Source organism: Prionailurus bengalensis, chromosome B1 (assembly GCF_016509475.1).
Source record: "Prionailurus bengalensis isolate Pbe53 chromosome B1, Fcat_Pben_1.1_paternal_pri, whole genome shotgun sequence".
NCBI classification, from domain to species: Eukaryota; Metazoa; Chordata; class Mammalia; order Carnivora; family Felidae; genus Prionailurus; species Prionailurus bengalensis.
The window spans coordinates 201,656,244-201,675,550 of NC_057344.1; the positions used below are offsets into that span (position 1 = coordinate 201,656,244).

Sequence of the window (19,307 nt, forward strand, 5' to 3'; positions counted from 1 at the left end):
TTTGGGAAGCCCCTTTTCCAATACGCATAGACCCCAAAACGTGAACAGTAATGGTCTTTGAAGGGTTTTTTTCTTCTTCCTACGTTTCGGAATTCTCCAAATTTTCTGTAATAAGAGGCGAAATATTTCCGCGTGGCGTTGGGCAAGTGACTACCTATGTCCAAACCTCAATTTTCTCATGGATAAAAACAAGCCCCATGCCACCTTCCTCAATCCCACCCTCATTAGAGGTGTAGTGAAAAACCTCAAGGTAGGCAAGCGCCCCCCCAAACTGAACCTGGGTGCTGCTCTGTGCCCATTTCCTCCCCTCCCCTGCGAGCCTTAGATGAGATGGGGTCACACACAGGGGGGCAGCTGGAGAATTAGATGAGGTGACTGGTGTGAACCACACACCTTTTGACGCAAGTCCCCAGGGCTGTGTGTTCACTATACAGAATCCATCTCCCAAACCATCTGGGATCTTTCCCGCCAACATGTTGGTAACACATCTCTGGCAGCCACACTGAGCGGATTTCTGTAATGATATGCTAGGACAGACACCCCAGGTTGGCTGTGAGGACCAGATACAGAGAAGACACGGCCAAGGGGGCCACCCGCCAGGGCCTCGTATTCCCAAGGGCCTGACTTAAGGATAGACCTTTACCCTCATCTCCAAACGACACCTCTCAGACATAGGACAGGACAGAAAGAAGAGGGTTTCCAAACTGCCTGAGCCTCACACATCACCCCACCCAGGGCTGATACATTTTCTTAAACGAATCCTACAATTACTTTGTGAAAAGCGTGCTATGTTGCATTTAATTTCGTGCATTTAAAGCTGTACTTGGTTACTTGTACCAGATTTTCTGTCCCTACTGCTAGATCTGGGGAGCCCTCTATCTCTCTCTCTGGCAGGGCTGGAATTAAGGCCTCTGGCTCATAGCAGACACTCCACTGTTAATTAGTATTGCAGTAACAGTGATAATGCATCTGGGGCCAGAGTAGTGGGTGAAGGGTGTCCCGAGTCTAGTCCAAGGGTCCAACCACCTGTTAACCACTAAAGGCAAGGGGCCTGCCTCTGCGACCAAACACCTTGCGGGCGGGGCCCGGCCGAGGCCGTGGCGGGGAGGGGGCGGGGCCACGACGGGGTGGGACGGGGCCGAAGCCGACTGCGCTCGGAAACTTTCGCTGTGGGCGGGTCGGACCCGCCCCCCGGCTCCCTCCGATCGCGCGGCGCCAGGGGGCGGTCGGCGGCAGCCCCGGCGAGGCGCGCCGTGACTGGCGGAGGCGTGCGGTGATTGGCAGGCGTGCCGGCCGCATAGAAGACAGAGCAGGAGCCGCGTCTTGCGAGCCGCGCCGGGAGTGGAGCGCGGCCCGCGGCCCCGCCCTCGGCCCCGCCCTCGGCCCCGCCCCTCCCGCGGAGGGCGGCGTTCGCCGGCTCTCGCCGCCGCCGGAGTCGCTCCCTCCGGCCCGGCTGCTTCGCTCCGGCCCCTGGGCGTCCGCCTCCTCGCGAGCAACTTTTCGGTGGGCCCGGAGGCCCGAGGGCGTCGCGGCGCCGCGTGCAGCCCACTCGCGGCCGGGTGAGTACTTCGGGGTGGGGGGCGGCCCCGCGGGGGCCTGGAAAGAGAGCCAAGAGACGCCGCCCGCCTGGGGCCTCAGTTTCTCCGTCTGGGCGACTGCTCCCAGCGCCCCCCACAAGTTCCCCAGAAGGTAGAGGGCCGGGGTCCCGCCCCGCTTCACGGCGACCGCTCCACGGCGACCACTCCCCGGGCTTGGGTTGGGTCTTCCTCGAGGGGTGCGCGCCCCCTCGGCCGCAGCCCGGCGTCCCGGGAATCGCGGGGCCCCGCGGGTGGCCGAAGGCACCCCTGCCCGCGCCCCGCAGCGCCGGTCCCGACGTGCCCCGTCATGGCCCTTCCCCCGCGGCCGGCGGCCGGGCTCGGCGGGTCCCAGGGCGGCCCTGGCTGCCCGCCGGGACGCGGGGGGTCCAGCCCGCACTGGGGAGCGGGCCCGCCGGAGGGGGCAGCCCCTGGGTCAGGCCGAAGCCCCCACAGCCCACTTGGAATCTGTGTCGCGCTTCCTCTTCCCCTGGGGCTCCTCCTCAGTAAGCGGGGGAGGGGAGTGGCAGCCCTGGGTCCTGGCCGGTGCGAACCCGGCGGGGGGCCCCACCTCGGCCACATTACTTTCTGCTTTGACAGATGGCAGCTTTCTGCGGAATCTCGCCCTGCCCTTTTGGATGTGATGGAGCCATGCCCTCCCACCCCATTTTTTTGTAGTTGACGTTAAGAAATTCCAAGGAGCTAACATTTGTACAATATTTACACTACCCTCCCCCTTAGGCTTACGGGACTAGGCATGATGGCCCCATTGGACACATGGCGGAGCCGGGGCTCACTGGGGATTGGTGACCAGCTCAGGGCAGGACCACGAAGAGCGCAGGGGAAGACTTCCGCCCCAGGCTGCACTGAAAGCAATCCCAGTTCTGCCTCTCCTCACCTTGGACAGTGACCCCTGGCATTTGGCCTGTTTATAAAGGGCTTTCCCTCCCGCTGGGATCTAGCCCTGCTTGCAGAGTGCCCTGGGTACCCTCTGTGCTGGACGCCCGTTCTCACTGCAGCCCTAGTGAGGGAGCCCGGAGGCCACACTTACCACCATCCAGGCCCGGCCCCCATGTCTCCAAGAGGCCGTGATTCTCACGGGAGCCCCAGAGTGTCTGACCAGGGATTTAGACGAAGTTTCCCCTGTATAACCTCTCCTTTGCTGGGACCCCCCAGCCCCCAAGCACATGGAGCTTCGAGCACAGGGAAGGTTGCTGGGAGACCACATCGCACCTTCTTTCCCAGGATGAAGTGTGTGGAGGGCTCCCTACTTAATACCTCACCAGCCCCTCCCAAGCCAGGGCTGGACAGGCCTTGGGGGCTGGTCACAGAGGGGCCCCCAGCTCAAGAGGTGCCTGAGCACTGGGACAGAGACCAAACCCTGGCGCACGATGGTGGTGATAAGAAGAATCACAACAGGGAAGGAGCCTTACGCTCCTTTATATGGCTCCTGCCCTCTCGCACATCCCCGCCTCAGAGAGTGGCACCACTGCTGTGGCCCCCGGCCACAGACCAGGCCACTCTCTGCGCCCCCACCCCTCCCATTGTGTTGGTGATACTCCCGCCTCTCCTGGGTCCAGAACCACTCTCCGATAACCTGCTCTGGACCGGGCCTTCTTACCTTGCCCTGGAGAGTCGCCCAGCCCCTTCCCTGGTCTCCCCATCCTGTCCCCACACAGCCCTGGTGGTTCTGTAACTGTCACTTTCCTGCTCGTCACTGTCTTGTACTCCTTCTGGCCCTGGACCCAGCTCTGGCTCCAAAACCTGGCACTCATTCAGGCCCTGGGAGCCTGCCCTAGCCGCCCACACAGCTTCTTCTCATTCCTGCACCCCATCCCCAAGCAGTCACTTCCCAGCCGCCTGCACCTTCCTGGTGACATTGCTGGTCACTCTCACCCCACCCCATCCCCACCGCCTTTCCTCCTGGGCAGTCCCCTGTTGGAATGGCCACGCGCCTTCCTTCCTCCTTCCTTCCGCCCTCACCTGGCTCACACCTGCCTGCTTTGAAGGCTGAGTCGATCCCTCCCCTGACTTCCAAAGCGGAGTGAGACCCCCACCTTGGGTGCTTATAGCCCCAAATGCTGCTCTGTCTTTGTGGTTGTCTGTCGAGGTGACCTCCTTCCCACTGGGCGTGAGCTGCTGGAAGGCCAGCCCTACGGGGGTCCTCTCTGGGGCGGGGAGGCCAGCTCAGTGCCTGGCAGGGGATCCGCCCACCACCCGTGTCTGCTGTCCCCCTGGGGCCTGGTGTGCAGTGGGGGCTCGGCCACCGGGGAGACATTCATAACTGTCCTTGATCAAGGACTAGGATATTCCCAACTTGACTCCCACTTTGTTCCTGTGCATTTGGCACGTTGAGTGGAGCCGGAATGTTCCTTGGTTTGGCCCTTAATACTCTGGGGCAAAAATAGGTATCTGGGAGCCTCCAAGGGCTTTGTGCCCTTGTCTTGAGGAGTAGCCCAGTGCCAGGGGCTGGGCTCCCAGACCTTGGGAACCCCTGGGTCCTTTTGCTTGGGGCTCAGTCGCAGATGGGTTTTAAAATCTATTTTGTCTTAATTTCAAGAACCTTATTATTATAGGAAATTAGAGAAATACATTGAGAAAAAAGTCTAAAATAAAACCAGTCATAATCCTTCCCCCCAGACAGAGTCAGTGTTGACAGTTCGGGGGCCATTTTCTTCCACGTCTTTCTGCAGGTAGGTTTTGGTGTCATTCTAAAGAGACAGGCTGATTCTCATGCTGTTGTAAATCCTGCTTAACAGTGTTATACCAACACTTTTCTTGCCTTTAAGCATTTATTTGTACACAGGGTCGTGGGTAACGTCTGTATAGGACAGCACCGCGCTGACGGGTTGTAATTTTCAAAACTGGTCTCTCTGGATGGGGCCTGATGTCTGCCTGTGTGTGAAACCCGTGGGCATCCCTGCTTACTCTCCTGGGCTGGGGCTCTAGTGTGGAGGCTTGAGCAACTTGAAGGCTTCCCGTGGGGGCTTGTTCCAGAGGTGGGGCCTGCCCCCCGGGAGAGCAGAGGGGGGGCCTGCCTGCATAAGGACTAGAGTGTTTGGGGCAGAAGACCACACGTGGTCATCCTGCTCTGCGTCTCAATAGGTGCGTGGTCCGTGCAGTCCCCTCTGGGGGTGGGAGCTCCTCAGCCCAGCTCCTTAGTGCTGGAATTCGTGTTTTGATGGGATAAAAATATGCCTCGGTGCTCACGTGGAAAGAATGCCAGCCACTCTGCTTTTTTGGAGCTGACACAATGACAGGTTCCAAGCCCCGCTCTGGCCATCAGGTGGCAGTTGGGCTTGACTGGCCCCACCAGCAGGCAGGTTGGAGGAGTCTTGGGGCCGGGGCCCAGCTGGAGGATGATGTGCCCGTTTTGCAGTCAGGACACTGGTGTCTGGGGGGGAGGGAATTGCTTAGAGTCACAGGGCAAAAGGTCCTGAAAGCTTCTTGCCCGGCCAGCGCACCTTCCCCGAGGCCAGGCTGCCTCAGTGTCCCTTGCGCCCTAGGCCCCTAACATGTGTCAGGCAAGGCAGCAGCTAGTCTGGGTGGATGAGGTCCAGCTCCTGCCTTCCGGGCTCCTAGCATCACGGGAAAGAAAACTTGTCAAAGAAGGAAGGACCAGGGGCACCTGGGGGGCTCGGTCGGTTGATCATCTGGCTTCAGCTTGGGTCATGATCTCATGGTTCGTGGGTTCGGGCCCCGCGTCGGGCTCTGTGCCGACAGCTTGGAGCCTGGAGCCTGCTTCGGATTCTGTGTTTCCCTCAGAGTCTCTCTGCCCCTCCCCCGCTCACGCTCTGTGTGTGTCTCTCTCTCGCTCTCAAAAATAAATAAACATTAAAAAATTTTTTTAAAAAAGGAAAGACCAGACACTTGTGGGGAGTCCTTCCACCAGGAGATGGTCTGTGATCCTTCCTGTGACCCAGCCATGGCAATGAATTGTCTCCTGTGCTTTAAAATAACAAGACTTCTGATCCCAAAAGGGCTTGACCAACTCTCCGAGACCCTGAAAATTAATTTTCTTTTATTCATTCATTCTTACTAACCATTTTACTTGAAACAGTCATCTTGACTGCTATATGAGATGCATAATACTTAGCCCGCAGGCCAGCCAGAACCTGTGTTTCCCTGGAACCCCTTTCATAATGTGTTTTTCAACTGAATATGCCTTTGTTCAGCACCTGAGAGAACTAGCTTGTTGATTTGTTGTTTTTTAATGCTTTATAGTTTGCAGATTACTTTCTCCTCCTTCACACCCTTAGTCCCCATGGCACCTCTACATGGAAAGTGTTATTCTTATTTGACAGATGAGGAAAAACTGAGAACAGGGAGGTTAAGTAGCTACAGGTAAAGGGAAGAACTGGGATTCACTCCTCATGTGGCTTGGTAGTAAAGTCGTGTCCTATTGGCTGGGGACAGAGCCGTCCCTCCAGACCTGGGGCGTCCTGGTAGGAGGGGGAGTGTTACCCGAGACAGGACTCAGCAGAGGCAGCGGGGAAACTCCCAGGAAGGAGGCACGCTGGCCTTGGCTCCGATGTCCGGTGCTGGGGGAAGGGGCTCTGCCAGAGCGCAGGCACGGGGTCAGGGGGCAGGGGAGAGGGAAGAGAAGGCGTGGCAGGGGCCGGATTTTGAAAAGAGGCCTCATTTTCAGAGACGGGCTTTGTGGATTTGAATTCTGACTCCCACACGGTGAGCTGTGTGGCCTCTAGCAAGGTGTCCCGTTTCTGGACCCGCGTTTTTCCTCATCTGCGAAATGGGGTGAGGGTCGAAGGATGAGCCCCTTCTCCATCTGTCCCACCTGGGTAGCAGCGGTGCCCGCTTCACGGGGCTGTGCGAGGAACCCCGAGAAAATGCACGGGAAGCGTTGAGAACAGGGTGTGCTCCAGACACATGTGCGTTCCCGTCAACGACCCGGGTGCCCCGGCGTAAGGTGGCCGTCTTAAGATGAGCTGCACTCTGCCATTCCAAGAAGGTGGCACTTGATTCTGGGGGTAGCCAGCCAGGCGAGGTGGCTCGGTAGGACGTGGCCCGGTGTGGCCTAAAGAACAGACTTGTTTGCTGTCTCGGCAGGACTCTGTTCTGTGTCCCAAGTCACCCGCCGGTCTCCCCGCCTGCCGCTGGCTACGTGCTCCCTCGGGTCTGTGCGCGCTGAACAGCGAGTTTCCCGGAACTTGCCTCTTTGTTTGGTTTCCCTGAAGCCCGGGAGTTTGGAAGCCACACCAAGCGCATCGATGTCCAGGCAGAGTCACGTGGCTTGGCCAGGCTTTTGTTTTGCCCCCGGGGGATGTTTTTAAATAAGGACTCTATCCCTCTGAGGCAGGAATGTCCAGATTGAAATCGGTGGGGTTGTTTGGCGGACACAGATCCCATCTCCCGGACCCATTTGTGGCTGGGGACAGGGCAAGCACGGCAGTGCAGACCCCGGGAACAGGCCACCTCCACCCTTCTTGGGACAACGGTCTCCAGAAACATCCGGTGAGCATCTACCCTGCAGGTGCTTGAAGCTGGGTGTTTGGGGACACCTGGCCCCCTTGTGCAGCCTGTAGTCTCTAGCCTCATCTCGTCCTCACGGCACCCCCTCACTTTGGGCGATTGTCCCATTCATAGTGGAGGAAACTGAGGTGCGGGGAGGGGCGTGGCCCGCTCAGGACCGTAGAGCGGGGGGCGGGGGGGGGGCAGAATTCCATTAGCAGAAGGGGGTGGATGTGGTCTTGAGTCCCGGGGAGGGTCACGACATCTTTTTGGAGTCTGAGGAGAAGCCTCGCCAGATCCCCCCACTCAGCACACACATAGACCCCATCAGGGCCCTGTGTCCCCCTCAAGTCTATCCAGGGCACTGGGTCGAGGACCCTGGGGCACCTCCCAGAGCTTCCTGCTCCCTGCCCCGTGACTTCCGGTTGCCCTCGGTTGTGGCGGTGCCGGTTTCTGCCTTGCTGCTCAACAGCACGTGAGGTCCCTTTCCTGGACTGATGGAGCCCGGCCCCCTGCCACGAGGTGGCTGTAGGTCTGTGCTCTCCCGTCTGGGCCGGTTTGCCCCCTGTCCCTAGGTGCTCCCCTCTGCTTTTTAGGGTGTGTTCGTGTCTGGTGGCACTCAGGCTCCGCGGTTGTCCTGTGGTTCGGGCCAGCACGGATGGCTCTGCGGTTGGGCGGGTCTGACTGACTCCCAGCTCCACGGGCGTTTCCCTCCCCTACAGAACGTGAGGCGGCCCCTACCCCACTTCCCTTTTCTATCCCTTCTCTGCCCAACACTCGAGGCCCGAGCAGGCTGGGCCTGGCCCGCCTGGCGTGTCTTACCCTCGGCTTTTCTCCTCCGCAGGATGGACCCCGGCGCCCCCTCTGCGAGCCCCTCTGGCCCGCAGCCTCCACCACCGCTGCAGCCCCAGGCCCGTTCGCGGCTCAATGCCACTGCCTCGGTGGAGCAGGACGAGCGTGGGGTGCCCCGAGCCCCTGGACCCCAAGTGGGACGCGGACCGGATGTAGGAGACACACCTGCCCCAGCCGTGGCCCGGACCCCGAGCCCTCGGAGCCAAGAACGAGCGGACAGAACAGGTAAGGGGCGGGGTCTGGAAGGCAGCAGCCCTCCGCACACGTGGCTCAGGCGCCCTGCGCGGTTCTCCCTGTGGAGCAGGGCCCTCGGGCTCCCACCCGCGCGGCGGGCTTTGCTCTTGGTGCGCAGACGTCACGCTTCCCACCTGATGGCTCACCCTCGGGGCTGGCGCCGGTCCCTCAGCAGGTCCTGTGGGTGAGAGGTCCTGCTCTCGTCCCGCACGGCGCTCAGGGAAGCCCATGTGGTCCCCTCGGCCCAGTCCCCAGTGCCCTGTGGACCATGGTCCCCCATCCCCAGGCTGGACAGCTAAGGGCTGCCCCCCTCCCCATTCTTGGGCTCCCCCTGAGGTTTTCATTCCCCGAGGCCTTCCCGGAGGTACCTCCCGGGGGCAGAGGTGAGCCGGTGTGCAGGCCTCGGTGGGACCAGATGGTTGGCCGTGGTGCTGGCTGTTTCGCTGACCTTGGGGAAGGGGCACTAGCCCTTGGGCCGTCCTCCATCCAGCTCCCGCTCCCCGAGTACGGCCCTGAGTGGGCATGGGTGGCACCCGTGGGTCAGGTCTGCCCCCGACTCCCATGAGCCCACAGTCTGGTGGAGAGCAGAGGGAAGCATGCGGCCTGGGGAACACCGAGGCGGCCCTGGGCAGAGAAGGTGCCCGAACAAGAGGTAGGTGGGAGGAGAGGGCATGGCGGCCGAGAGAGCCTGGACCTCCGGTGACGGTGGTGAGGTTGGGAAGGGAGGGATGCGGGGATAACGCTCATCTGGCCCGTGATGGAGATACACTGGGAGGGAGCTGGGGGCAGGACTGGTCACTGGGCCGGAGCACAAGCCTCGTCTGAGACGTTTCTTCACGCTCTGGAGGCTGCTGTGGGTAGGGACGGCCGTGCGTCACCGTGAGCTTCGTGGACACTCAGAGGCAGGAGCCCCAAGCCTCTGGCTCCGATGTTTGTGGCGAGTGTAGCTGCTGTCAGCTCCGTTCTTTCTGGCACTTTACCCCGTACTTTGCAGCGCGTGTCTCACTCCCAAAGGAACCAACCCCTCCACCTAGACCGTGCGCTCGAGCACAGGTGGGGTCATGGTCATGCTGTCCTGCTCAGAGCGCCAGGTCCCGTTCCTTGTCTTCCTGGGGTACCGGCCCCTCCTCCCTGCACACCCAGACTGTTCTCTGTCCCCCAGGGCGGCCTCCAGGCCTCCCCATCTCCCTGTGCATGTGGGAAGCTCCGCCCAAAATGTGCCTTCACTGTCTCCACCTGCTGGAGTCCTACCCGGCTCTTAGGGCGCGGCTGCCTCCTATACTTTCTGACCTTGACCCACAGCAGGAAGTACACGAGCCACCCTTACCTGACCTGCGTGCCTGCACACGCGTGTGTGCACGTGTGCACACACACACACACACACACACACCCGGTGGCAACAGAAATTTCCAAAACACCACTTTTCTCGCTGCGCATGCTGCAGTCAGATCGTGTCCTTTCTCTTCCTTTGATGTAAAAGCAAACGCCGCTCGTGGGCAGTTAAATGGATTTCGGGATTTAGTGTGTCGAGACAGGCCTGCATTTTATAAAACGCTTTCTGCAGTTTGGCTCCGCTGCCGGTTCTCTGTGCACATTTCCAGGCCGGGACTCCCCGGGGCACGTGTCTGCACACGAACCGTCACTTGTTGTCGGGGCCCTGAGGCGCCCCGGGCAGGGCCGGGGCCTGACTCTCACGGTGGCGCACCCCCCAGCCACGTGCCCTTGATGGAGTCGGGAGGCCACGGCGAGCCTGTTCCTGCATCTGAGGAGTGGGCGCGACCTCGCCAGCACGTGGAGTCCTGCCGGGACCTTGTACGCCGGGCAGACCGTCGTCAGGCCCCGGCACGTGCAGAAGCGTGCTGGCGGGTTGGTGCAGGGCCGAGTCCGGGCCCGTGGTCCCCCCGGGCACCCCGTGCCGGTGCACAGCGACCGTCTGTACCTTGAGCTGCAGCACAGTCACCAGACGGCCCGGCGCCCCGGCTCCCTCACCCAGATCCTGTGCAGACCTCCTCCTGGGGGGCACCTGCTATTTTATGATCCCCCATTGAACCCCTCTTTGGACTGGTCTTCACGTTGGCTCGGGCCGTGTGTGTGCACCAGGCTTTTTCTCTCCCCCAAGGGAAGCTTGTTGTGCCGCTAACTTGTGTGTGTGCGTGTGTGTGTGCGTGTGTGTGCGTGTGTGGTAGGGGGTGGGGGCTCTCTTTACCTCCTCTGTCACCGCCGGTGGGTGGGATGCTATGACCTCGCTCCTTATTCCCAGGCTGCTGAGGTGAGGCTTCATCCCCCAGGTGGTCTGTGCGAGCTAAGGAAGTCCAGCTGTCACGGCCCCCTGGCCACACCTCACCTCCCTTTCTCATCTCACCCAGGCTTTGTCATTTTTCTCTTCCTCTGGACAGGTCACCACTTAAGTAGACCACCCCCAGCTCAGCCATGCTGCCCGTGCGGAACCCCCAAACCCGCCGTGAGCACCTGCTGTGTCTATCTGTGTGTGCCACGTAGCCAGCCCTGTCCGCAGGGCTTTCCGTGGGCCACGTCTGACCCCTCACAGCAGCCTGTGAGGGAAGTTCTGTTATCACCCCACCTAGAGGGGAGGAAACTGAGGCACAGACTTGCCCAGGTGACCCACTGCTGTGTGACGGGTGCACAGGTGACCCGAGTCTCCTGGGTTAACACCAGCCCCGCCCAGCAGAGTTCAAACTCTGGTTGAAGCAGGCTTGAGCTCCCCGTACAGTTCACGCTGGGCCAGTGCCTGCTTTATTCCAGAAACTCACCCGGTCCTTGGGCACTTCTGATCTTTGCATCTCCTTGAAAGATCACCCGGTTCTCCGCTTTGACTCCAAGGCCTCTGGGCAGGCAAGGGGGCTTGACCCTGGGATCTCAGCCACAGATGCCTCACGGCTGCAGGGCACGGAAACCAGGGCTAGAAACACACTTGGTTTTAATCTGAGTGAGTCGAGACTGCAAATTTCAGGTAGGAGCCAGGAGATGGCTGTCCACCCCCAAGCGGGTCCTGGGCAGTCTCGCGGCCTTGGGGTCCCAGCCCCCACGCGCTGCTCTGAGGCGGATGCAGCGGGCCCTGCCCTGCTGGCCCTGCGCAGCCCAGACGGCGCCTGCCCCTGGAAGGGCTTTGTGGGCACGTTTCGGTGGATTCCCTGACCTGTGCGTCTGCAAATGTGTGACGCGCATTAGTTAGGTAACACCGACAGTAAGAGTGAAAGTGACACGTCCCGTGCTGGGTACGCGTGAGGTTCTCTGCCTTAGCTCACTCGCTTCTCCAACATTTTCACGAGAAAACCTAGGGGAAGAGCGGCAGTAGATACCCCGAGGCCCCCAGCTGGTGAGGGGGAGGTTCAAACATACTCTGTGACTCTGCCTACCCGGGGGTGGCAGGCGGGGCCCTGCCGCGTGCCCCATGCCTTCAGGCCGTCTCTTCAGGGTGCCCAGGGCAGGAGCAAAGCAGAGACCTCTGGGCTGAGGCCTGGGTGGTCTCCGGTGAGGACAGAGGGGTCCGCCCCCCAGGAGCCCTTGGGCCACGGGGAGACAGAAGCAAACAGTAACGGTCCTGGCGGGCAGGCACCATGCTAGGGAGAGCTGACGTCATGGGGACCCGGGGAGCACGAGACACCCTTTCTGCTGACCTCGGTTTGCGGTGGGTCTCCAATGGGACCGCCAGCCCTGTACAGCCTCCCAGCTACGGGGCCACGGACGGGGGTGCTGGAGCCCTTGGGCACCCCAGTGTTGACGGAGGACCTGCCCAGTGTGGGCAAGACAGGAGGGGCTCTGCCCTCCAGGGGGGGTCCTGGGTGGGTAAATGAAGAAGGGTCAGCACAGTACGGGGCGTGTTGGATGCTAGGCCCGGGGCAGGGATCAGAGTGCAGGGGCAGGGGGTCAGCCACGTGAGCCCTTGGGGGTCGTGATAAGGAGAAGGGTGTTTTAGAGGGCATTGGAGGGTTTAAGACCTGCACGAAGCCAGGCTGGCCCCCAGGTCTCTGGCTGGGTGGTGGGGTCCAGAGCTGATGGTCTGGTCTGAACCAATACCGATGTGGGACCATGAGCAGAAGCAGAGTGTCGAGGCCCTGCCATCCCAGGGACAAGTCACAGCAGTGGACCACATGGGTTCTGAGGCTCTGCTCGAGGAGCCAGCCACTGATAACTGAGGAAGTTTTCTGCACACATCGTCTCGTTCTGATCCCGATTCACGCCCCGGTCTCTCTGGACGCCCCACCTGTGCTGTGACCCCCTCGCTGTAGGATGTCCTGTCACAGGACGGCAGGGGCAGTGAGTCTGTCTTGGGCGCGGTGGTTTCCTGAGACCTTTGGAAACTTGGCAGTGTGCCCTTAATCGGTCACCTTTAACCACCCACTTATGTCCCAATCCTCAGGTGTCACCTCCTCCAGGAAGCAACCTCCCACTGCACCCCCCCCCCCCGCCACCATCAGGCGACACCTCCACAGCCTTGACCTTCCGGCCTGGACCCCTGCCTCAGCTCAGCCAGCCCCAGGCAGAGACGGGGTGGCAAGGATTTTTCACCATTTGTTTATAAGAATCAGAGTCAGCATCACAAAGGCTGATGAGACACCCTGTTGGTGCAAGACAGCCCCCACTCCCTGGGTATGGGACACCCCCTTGGCTTAGGACAACCCAGCCACCCCAGGTGTGGGAGCTGCGTGGCCTTGGACAAGTCTCCCTCTTGCTTCAAGGGGACCCAGCCATCCTGAGTATGGGCACCTGTTGGGGCGGGGCGGCCACAGCAATGATGCGGACACACGACGAGGACACACGGTGTCCTTGACTGCAGGGCCCCCGTGAAAGGCGTCCTGAGAGGACCAGGGCGTCCAGGAGGCCTAGACTCGTCGGGGTGGGACTGGGGAGGTGGGATGGCAGCAGCCGCCCAAGACAAGAGCTTTGGTCGTTATCGTTCCTGCAGGCGTCAGGTGGCTCCTCTCCTAAGAGCTCTGGGTGTGCATTCCGCAATTCAAAACTACTTCCGCCGCAGACCTTGCTAGCAGCCTTCGTGAACGAGGCTGCCGGCCGTGGGAGCGCTTCGTGCACAGGCCTCCCAGCTCGCAGCCAGGGTCCTGACGCTGTCCAGAGTGGACGCCAGACGTGCTCACCACCCTCTTTCCTTTCTGCAGAGCACCTGCTCCAGCCGTGGGGGTGCGGGGTGAGCTCAGTGCAGTCACCGTGCCGAGCACGGGCTGTGTCCCTGCCCTGGCATGTGCGGGGACAGGAAGGCCGCAGACCCTTCTCGCGATCCTTCCCTCGGCAGCCCCCACCCCCTCGTCCCTCCATCCTGCGCCGTGTATCCAGTCGCGCTGTCCCACGCTGGCCAGAATCTGGGGATGGGTCAGACCCACTGGACGGATCGTCCCCACGAAGGCTGGTGGGAGCTTGGAGACACCGTGTGGACACTGCATCCCGGGTTGCGGAGGGAAAATAGCAGTGGGCCGCGCTGGGAAGAGGGGACGGCATCCTGGGGGCTCTGCTCACCTCACCAGCTCCGGAGAAGATGAAGGGTCACGTACCAGGTCAGCAGGGCACGGGGTCTGTGGGCACAAACAACGAAAAGACGGGGGTGGGTGTATACGTGGGTCTCCGTGGGCTCCGGCAGAGGTGTGCAGACCTGCCCAAGGCCACGCGGCTCTTGCTGCTTCGTGATAGGAAGCTCTTCAATAGTGAGTTCGAGCCAGGACCCCTTCGGTCGTAAGTGACACAGAAACACAGCGTAAATGGACGTAAGCGAGAAATCAGGAGTTGAGAGGAATTTCTCAGTCCCGTGGATCTGCAGAGTGTAGGCCGTGCTGGCTCTACACGTGGCTGGATGCAGGGGCTCAGAGGACGTGATCAGGAGCCCCAGCTCCACCCTCCCTCCCTCTGGTGGGCTGTCCTCACCGGGCGGCCTTCCGGGGCTCCCGGGGGGCATCCATCAGCCGAGTCCTAGCGGAAGGAAGCCTGCTCCCCGATAGTTCAGCACAGACCCCGCTGGCCTGGCTTGGGTCTGTGTCCATCTCTGAACCGGGTGTTGTGGTCAGGGAGACAGAGGCTTCTGATGGGCCAGGAGGGCGTGCTGTACCCACCCTGCATTGAGGGACAATGCCACTGGACCTCGAGGACCGAGATGGGGAAGGGTGGGTACCCAAGAGGGGCATCAAAGTGCTACTATCAGAGAAAGACAGGAACGCGGGTCGGACATGCACAGAATAGTGTGTTTCGTGGTCTGTGGTCCACGCTGACTCAGCCAGCTTCTGGGGGTGTCCTTTACGGGGCTGAACAGTAAGCCTGTGACCTGTGGGAAGGCTCCTACTTACATGGAAAAAGCCAGAGCCCTCTGATGGGTCTGCAGCGTGGGCCCAACACTTGAGTGGTAGAGAAGTATTTATGTCAGTGCCAAATGGGAGCTGGAATAATAAGGTGTGGCATGTATTTCAACAAGACTTCTCGAAATGTCAGGCTGTGAGTAACTTCTGTGAAAAATTAATCACGGACAGAATCTTTGTAGCCAACAGATACATGCTCGAGTCTTCTATATCCTGATTAAGGCACAAAAAGAATGTGGGCTTGTGAATTCGGTTAAGCAAAGTTTTGAACTTGTGGGAGGCGCCCCATGGGCGCTATGGTGGGAAGTGCAGTGTCACTGAGGAGCAAAGGCCCTGGGGTCAGCTGAGAGGTGGGGAGCATGGACAGAAAAGAAACTTACATTTTGGGAATGCTGGCTCTGACCCAGCCACTTCATACGAAGTATCTCGTTCTTTATAACCGTCCTGTTGGATGGATATTAACGATGAGGTTGGAAATAACTGGCTAGGTCACACAGCACTTTGACGTTGAAGGCACAGTCACACGCAGGTTAGATTTCTCTCCACGCCACACTCCTTCCCTGGGAGCCTGCAGGCTTTGTGTCCTCCTGTTCTGGGCCAGAGAGCGCATCCAGGGGCTGGAGGGGCTGGGACAGCAGCCAGAAGGGAGAAGTGACCTTGCTGGCTAGCTCAGGAGGCGCCAGGGTCCTGGCCGTGAGGGCAGGCAGGGTGGGCGTGCTGAGGCCATTGCTGGCAGGGTCCCCGGGGACCTCAGGGAGGAAGTCCAGTCCGAACTCCTCAGGGAGGGTATTTTCCAACCGCCCACCAGGAGGGTGATAGTGTGTGTCCCTTAGCGTGAGGTCTTGAGAAGAAGCCTCCCCTCTTGGAGCTGTGTCCTCAGTCCCCTGTGCCTCTCTGCCTTTGAACCTGCGGGCCGTGTTGGCTCAGACCCCTGTCGCATCCCCCCCGGAGTCCTGTGGCCCGTGGACTCGGGTGCCCGGAGTGCAGCAGCCTGTGGCCTTGGCTGACACAGGCAGAGCTGGGAAAGGCCTGGATGAACCAATCAGGAAGGCTGGTCATCGGGTGTTGTTACTGGGGACCATTTTTCTTTCCCTTCATTCTGCCTCTCGTTTCCAGAAACATCTAGAGAGTGAGGAGGCTGTCGTGTCTAATAAGCACCTGCTGTGAAGTCAGCAGTGCTGTGGCCGCATCCCGCGAGCTACTGCGAGGTGTCTTATGCCTGCCAAGGTGGGATGCGGGGTGAATGGAGGCGGGAGAGGAGCCGGACGTGGGCCCCCGAATATCGGTTGCGGAAATCAAAGACAGGCACTGGTAAAAAAGGATTTGTTTTTAGACTTCTTATTGTCATGCTGCTGACTGCTGGTAAGGTTGCGGTGACGTTGGTATGGTTCCATGACGCTGTGTAACTTGGGATAACTTTTTGGAGACTAGGCTGCAGCGTGAGCCGTAGCTGTTTGGGCCTTGGGCCTAGGATTCAACTGAAAGGCCTGCGCCAGGAGAGTAACCCCCAAAGGAAACACATACACGGAGTGGTTTGTGGCACCGTTTCATAAAATTAGGGAGTATTGGGAATAACATAAGGGCCCAGTGGAGTGGAGGGGCCCGGCACCCTGGGCGTGTTCCTCCGACCGGATCTCTGAACTGTGGCAATGCTGGATTTCACCACAGGGTAACACGGGAGATCGGTTACGATTCACTGTTGTAAACGTGTATATGTCAAAATGTGCGTGCACAGATTGTGACCCCCAAAAGTCGGGTGTATGTAGACGACAGTCTTGGAAAACATGGATTTGGAGTGTTTATTGGGGCACAAGTGTTTATCTGGGTCAGGGGCTGGGGCTTTCCTGCTGGAGCCCTGGGATCTTTCTGGAGCCCCAGTTTAAGCAGGCCTGCCCTCAGGCGTGGCGGTGGGACTGGGGTCAGGGCCCCCATGTCCTTCCCGCCGCTCTGAGCCGCTCCTGAAGACCCCCGTCCGTGGCAGGTTTGCTGTCCGTGCTCTGGGGCTGTCTGCATCCTGGATGGCAGCTTTCTGGAGTGTTCTCTCCACGTCTGGCCTAGATTTCCACAGAGCTACCCCGGGTCTGAGCACATTCTCGCAGTCCCCTCCACTCCCAACGAGCGACAAGGACCGGCCTCGTGACGTTCTGTCTGCTTCTCTTCTGTGCTAAAGGGCCCGTGAAGGGGGATGTGGAAATGCCCTTTGAGGAAGTCCTGGACAAGGCCAAGGCGGGGGACCCCAAGGCACAGACTGAGGTGAGGACGGCGTGTGGGTGGGAGGCTCAGGCCTCGGCCCCACCACGTGGCGGCCCTGCGAGCGGCGGGTGCCCTGTGAACAGGGAGCAGGGGAGCCGGCTGACTACGCGCTGTGTGCAAGGCCCCCTCTCTTCCATGGTCTCCGCGTCGTTCCGCCTCCCGCCCCTCCCCTGGGGACCCCGTGTTCTCTCCCGTGTCCGGCTCACGCCTCATCTTGGGCCCCTCCTCCTCTGGGACACCTTCCCCACCTCCTGCCTGCCCTCAGCACCTCCACCCTCCTCTCATGTCCTCTGTAGAGGGGCACCATACCCTCCCCGGGGGCTGCTGAGAGGGTCTCACAGGCCCAACCTGGTGCAGGTCTGAAGCTCCCAGAAGGTGGGGTGGGGAGGCGGGCTGGCCTGGGTGACGGGGGTCGGGGAGGCGGGCTGGCCTGGGTGACGGGGTCGGGGAGGCGGGCTGGCCTAGGTGAGGGGGGTCGGGAAGGCGGGCTGGCCTGGGTGACGGGGGTCGGGGGGGACGGGCTGGCCTGGGTGACGGGGTCGGGGAGGCGGGCTGGCCTGGGTGATGGGGTCGGGGAGGCGGGCTGGCCTGGGTGACGGGGGTCGGGGAGGCGGGCTGGCCTAGGTGAGGGGGGTCGGGAAGGCGGGCTGGCCTGGGTGACGGGGGTCGGGGGGGACGGGCCGGCCTGGGTGACGGGGTCGGGGAGGCGGGCTGGCCTGGGTGACGGGGTCGGGGAGGCGGGCTGGCCTGGGACACTGGGGCAGGACAGGGTCTGGAAGCCGGAGCTTGCGCGGCCATGGGGAGCAGGTCGGGGCCAGCACACAGAGCCCCGGCGCATGCGTGTGGGGACTGCTGTGGAGCGTGGCCTGACCAGGTTCTCGCCCGCAGGTGGGGAAACACTACCTGCAGCTCGCCAGCGACGCAGACGAGGAGCTGAACAACTGCACTGCTGTGAGCTGGCTCATCCTCGCCGCGAAGCAGGGCCGGCGTGAGGCGGTGAAGCTTCTCCGCCGGTGCCTGGCGGACAGGAAAGGTGGGCCCGCGGGGGGCTGCGGTGGCTGCCGGGGACACACGGCTTCTTGCTACATCAGCACGTAACAGCAGGGGGAGAATACGAAGCTGGTGGCACTCTTTTTGTTTTATTGGGGTTTTTTTTGACATTCATTTATTTTTGAGACAGAGAGAGTCAGAGCATGAGTGGGGGAGGAACAGAGAGAGAAGGAGACACAGAATCGGAAGCAGGCTCCAGGCTCCAAGCTGTCCGCACAGAGCCTGACGGGGGCTCAAACTCACGGACCGCGAGATCGTGACCTGAGCCGAGGTCGGAAGCTCAGCCGACTGAGCCACCTGGGCACCCCTGTGGGTTTCTTTTTTTAATGTGTGTTTTTGAGTGAGAGAGGGAGACAGTAAGAGTGGGAGGGGCAGAGGGAGAGGAGACACAGAATCCGAAGCTGGCTCCAGGCTCCAGGCTCCGAGCTGTCAGCACATAGCCTGACTGGGAGGCTTGAACCACGAACTGTGAGGTCATGACCTGAGCCGAAGTCGGACACCCAACCGACCGGCCACCCAGGCGCCCCTGAAGCTGGTGACGCTCTCGAGAAATAAGTGTAAATTCTGTTTCGCTAGTGCTTTTGTCATTTGGACGTTGTTTCCAGAGCATAACACGGGATGTTTAGCCAACAAAGCCACTCATCCTATCTTTAGTGTGTGTAGGTGTCTGTGAGTAGACCCCTTCTGAGTTCGAATCCAGATTGAGGAGTGGATCATAGAGCCATTGGAGAGTCAGCTTCCCTGTGATGCAGCAGGACAATGTGACAGTGGCCGGAGGTCAGGATGGAACTCCCTGGACTGACTTTGCATCCGGTCTGGGCCGAACGGCTGGGAGACCGTGGGCCAGTGAAGATCTGCTCAGATGCATTCATGCCTGGAAGGGAACGGATGTGGAGGGCGGTGGGGGGGACAGCGAGGCAGAGCCCGGCCACGTGTGGTCGCATATTCCATTATCCTGCCCAAGGGAAATGGCTTGTCGCTGGTGCCGTGGAGCAGTGTGCTTCTGGGGGCTTCCCATCTCAGAGACAAAGGAACGGGTATGTCATAACGGGTTTTTTTTAAACAAAGTTTCTCCAGATTGTAGAAGTGTTTGATGCTTATCATATAAAACGTGGAATACATAGAAAACAGAAAGATACAAATTACTCATAACTTGGAAACCCAGAAAGAAAACGCTCTGTAGTCTGGTGCATTTTCTTCTGGATTTGTATTGTACCGTTTTTAGAATTACATTTTTTATATAGAATCTGCTTTCTTTGGAAATGGGGCTAGTGCCTCTGAAAACCTGGAATGGTGGCATTCTGTTAGCCGGGATTTCTCGCCAGCCCACCTTCCCGTTCTGGAGCAGGAGGGAGGGCCGGGTGCTGGCCCGAGTCAGTGTGGCCCACGGCCCACGTGGCCCGGAAGAGGGGCTCGAGTCAGGACCCCGGGACCCAGGGCGGGTGCTAGACGGGGCCGGGAGCGGCCTCACGTGCTCCGCACCCCCACTTTCTCACGTTGGGTGCATCCTGATCTTGAGAGAAACGTGTGCTCAGGTGGAAAATTTGGAAGATGTGTA

At 60.3% G+C, this 19,307-nt stretch overlaps 1 protein-coding gene across 1 annotated transcript in view; it reads left to right on the top strand.

Moving 5' to 3' along the window:
• The first annotated feature begins 1,374 nt into the window (after window positions 1–1,374).
• WFS1 (wolframin ER transmembrane glycoprotein) overlaps window positions 1,375–19,307 on the top strand; it is a 29,472-nt gene continuing 11,539 nt past the window's right edge. The window contains exons 1-4 of the mRNA XM_043573013.1: window positions 1,375–1,559; window positions 7,888–8,120; window positions 16,617–16,699; window positions 17,588–17,732. Coding sequence (XP_043428948.1) covers window positions 7,889–8,120; window positions 16,617–16,699; window positions 17,588–17,732 — 460 coding nt within the window. The 5' untranslated portion in view covers window positions 1,375–1,559; window position 7,888. The remainder of the gene's footprint in view (window positions 1,560–7,887; window positions 8,121–16,616; window positions 16,700–17,587; window positions 17,733–19,307) is intronic.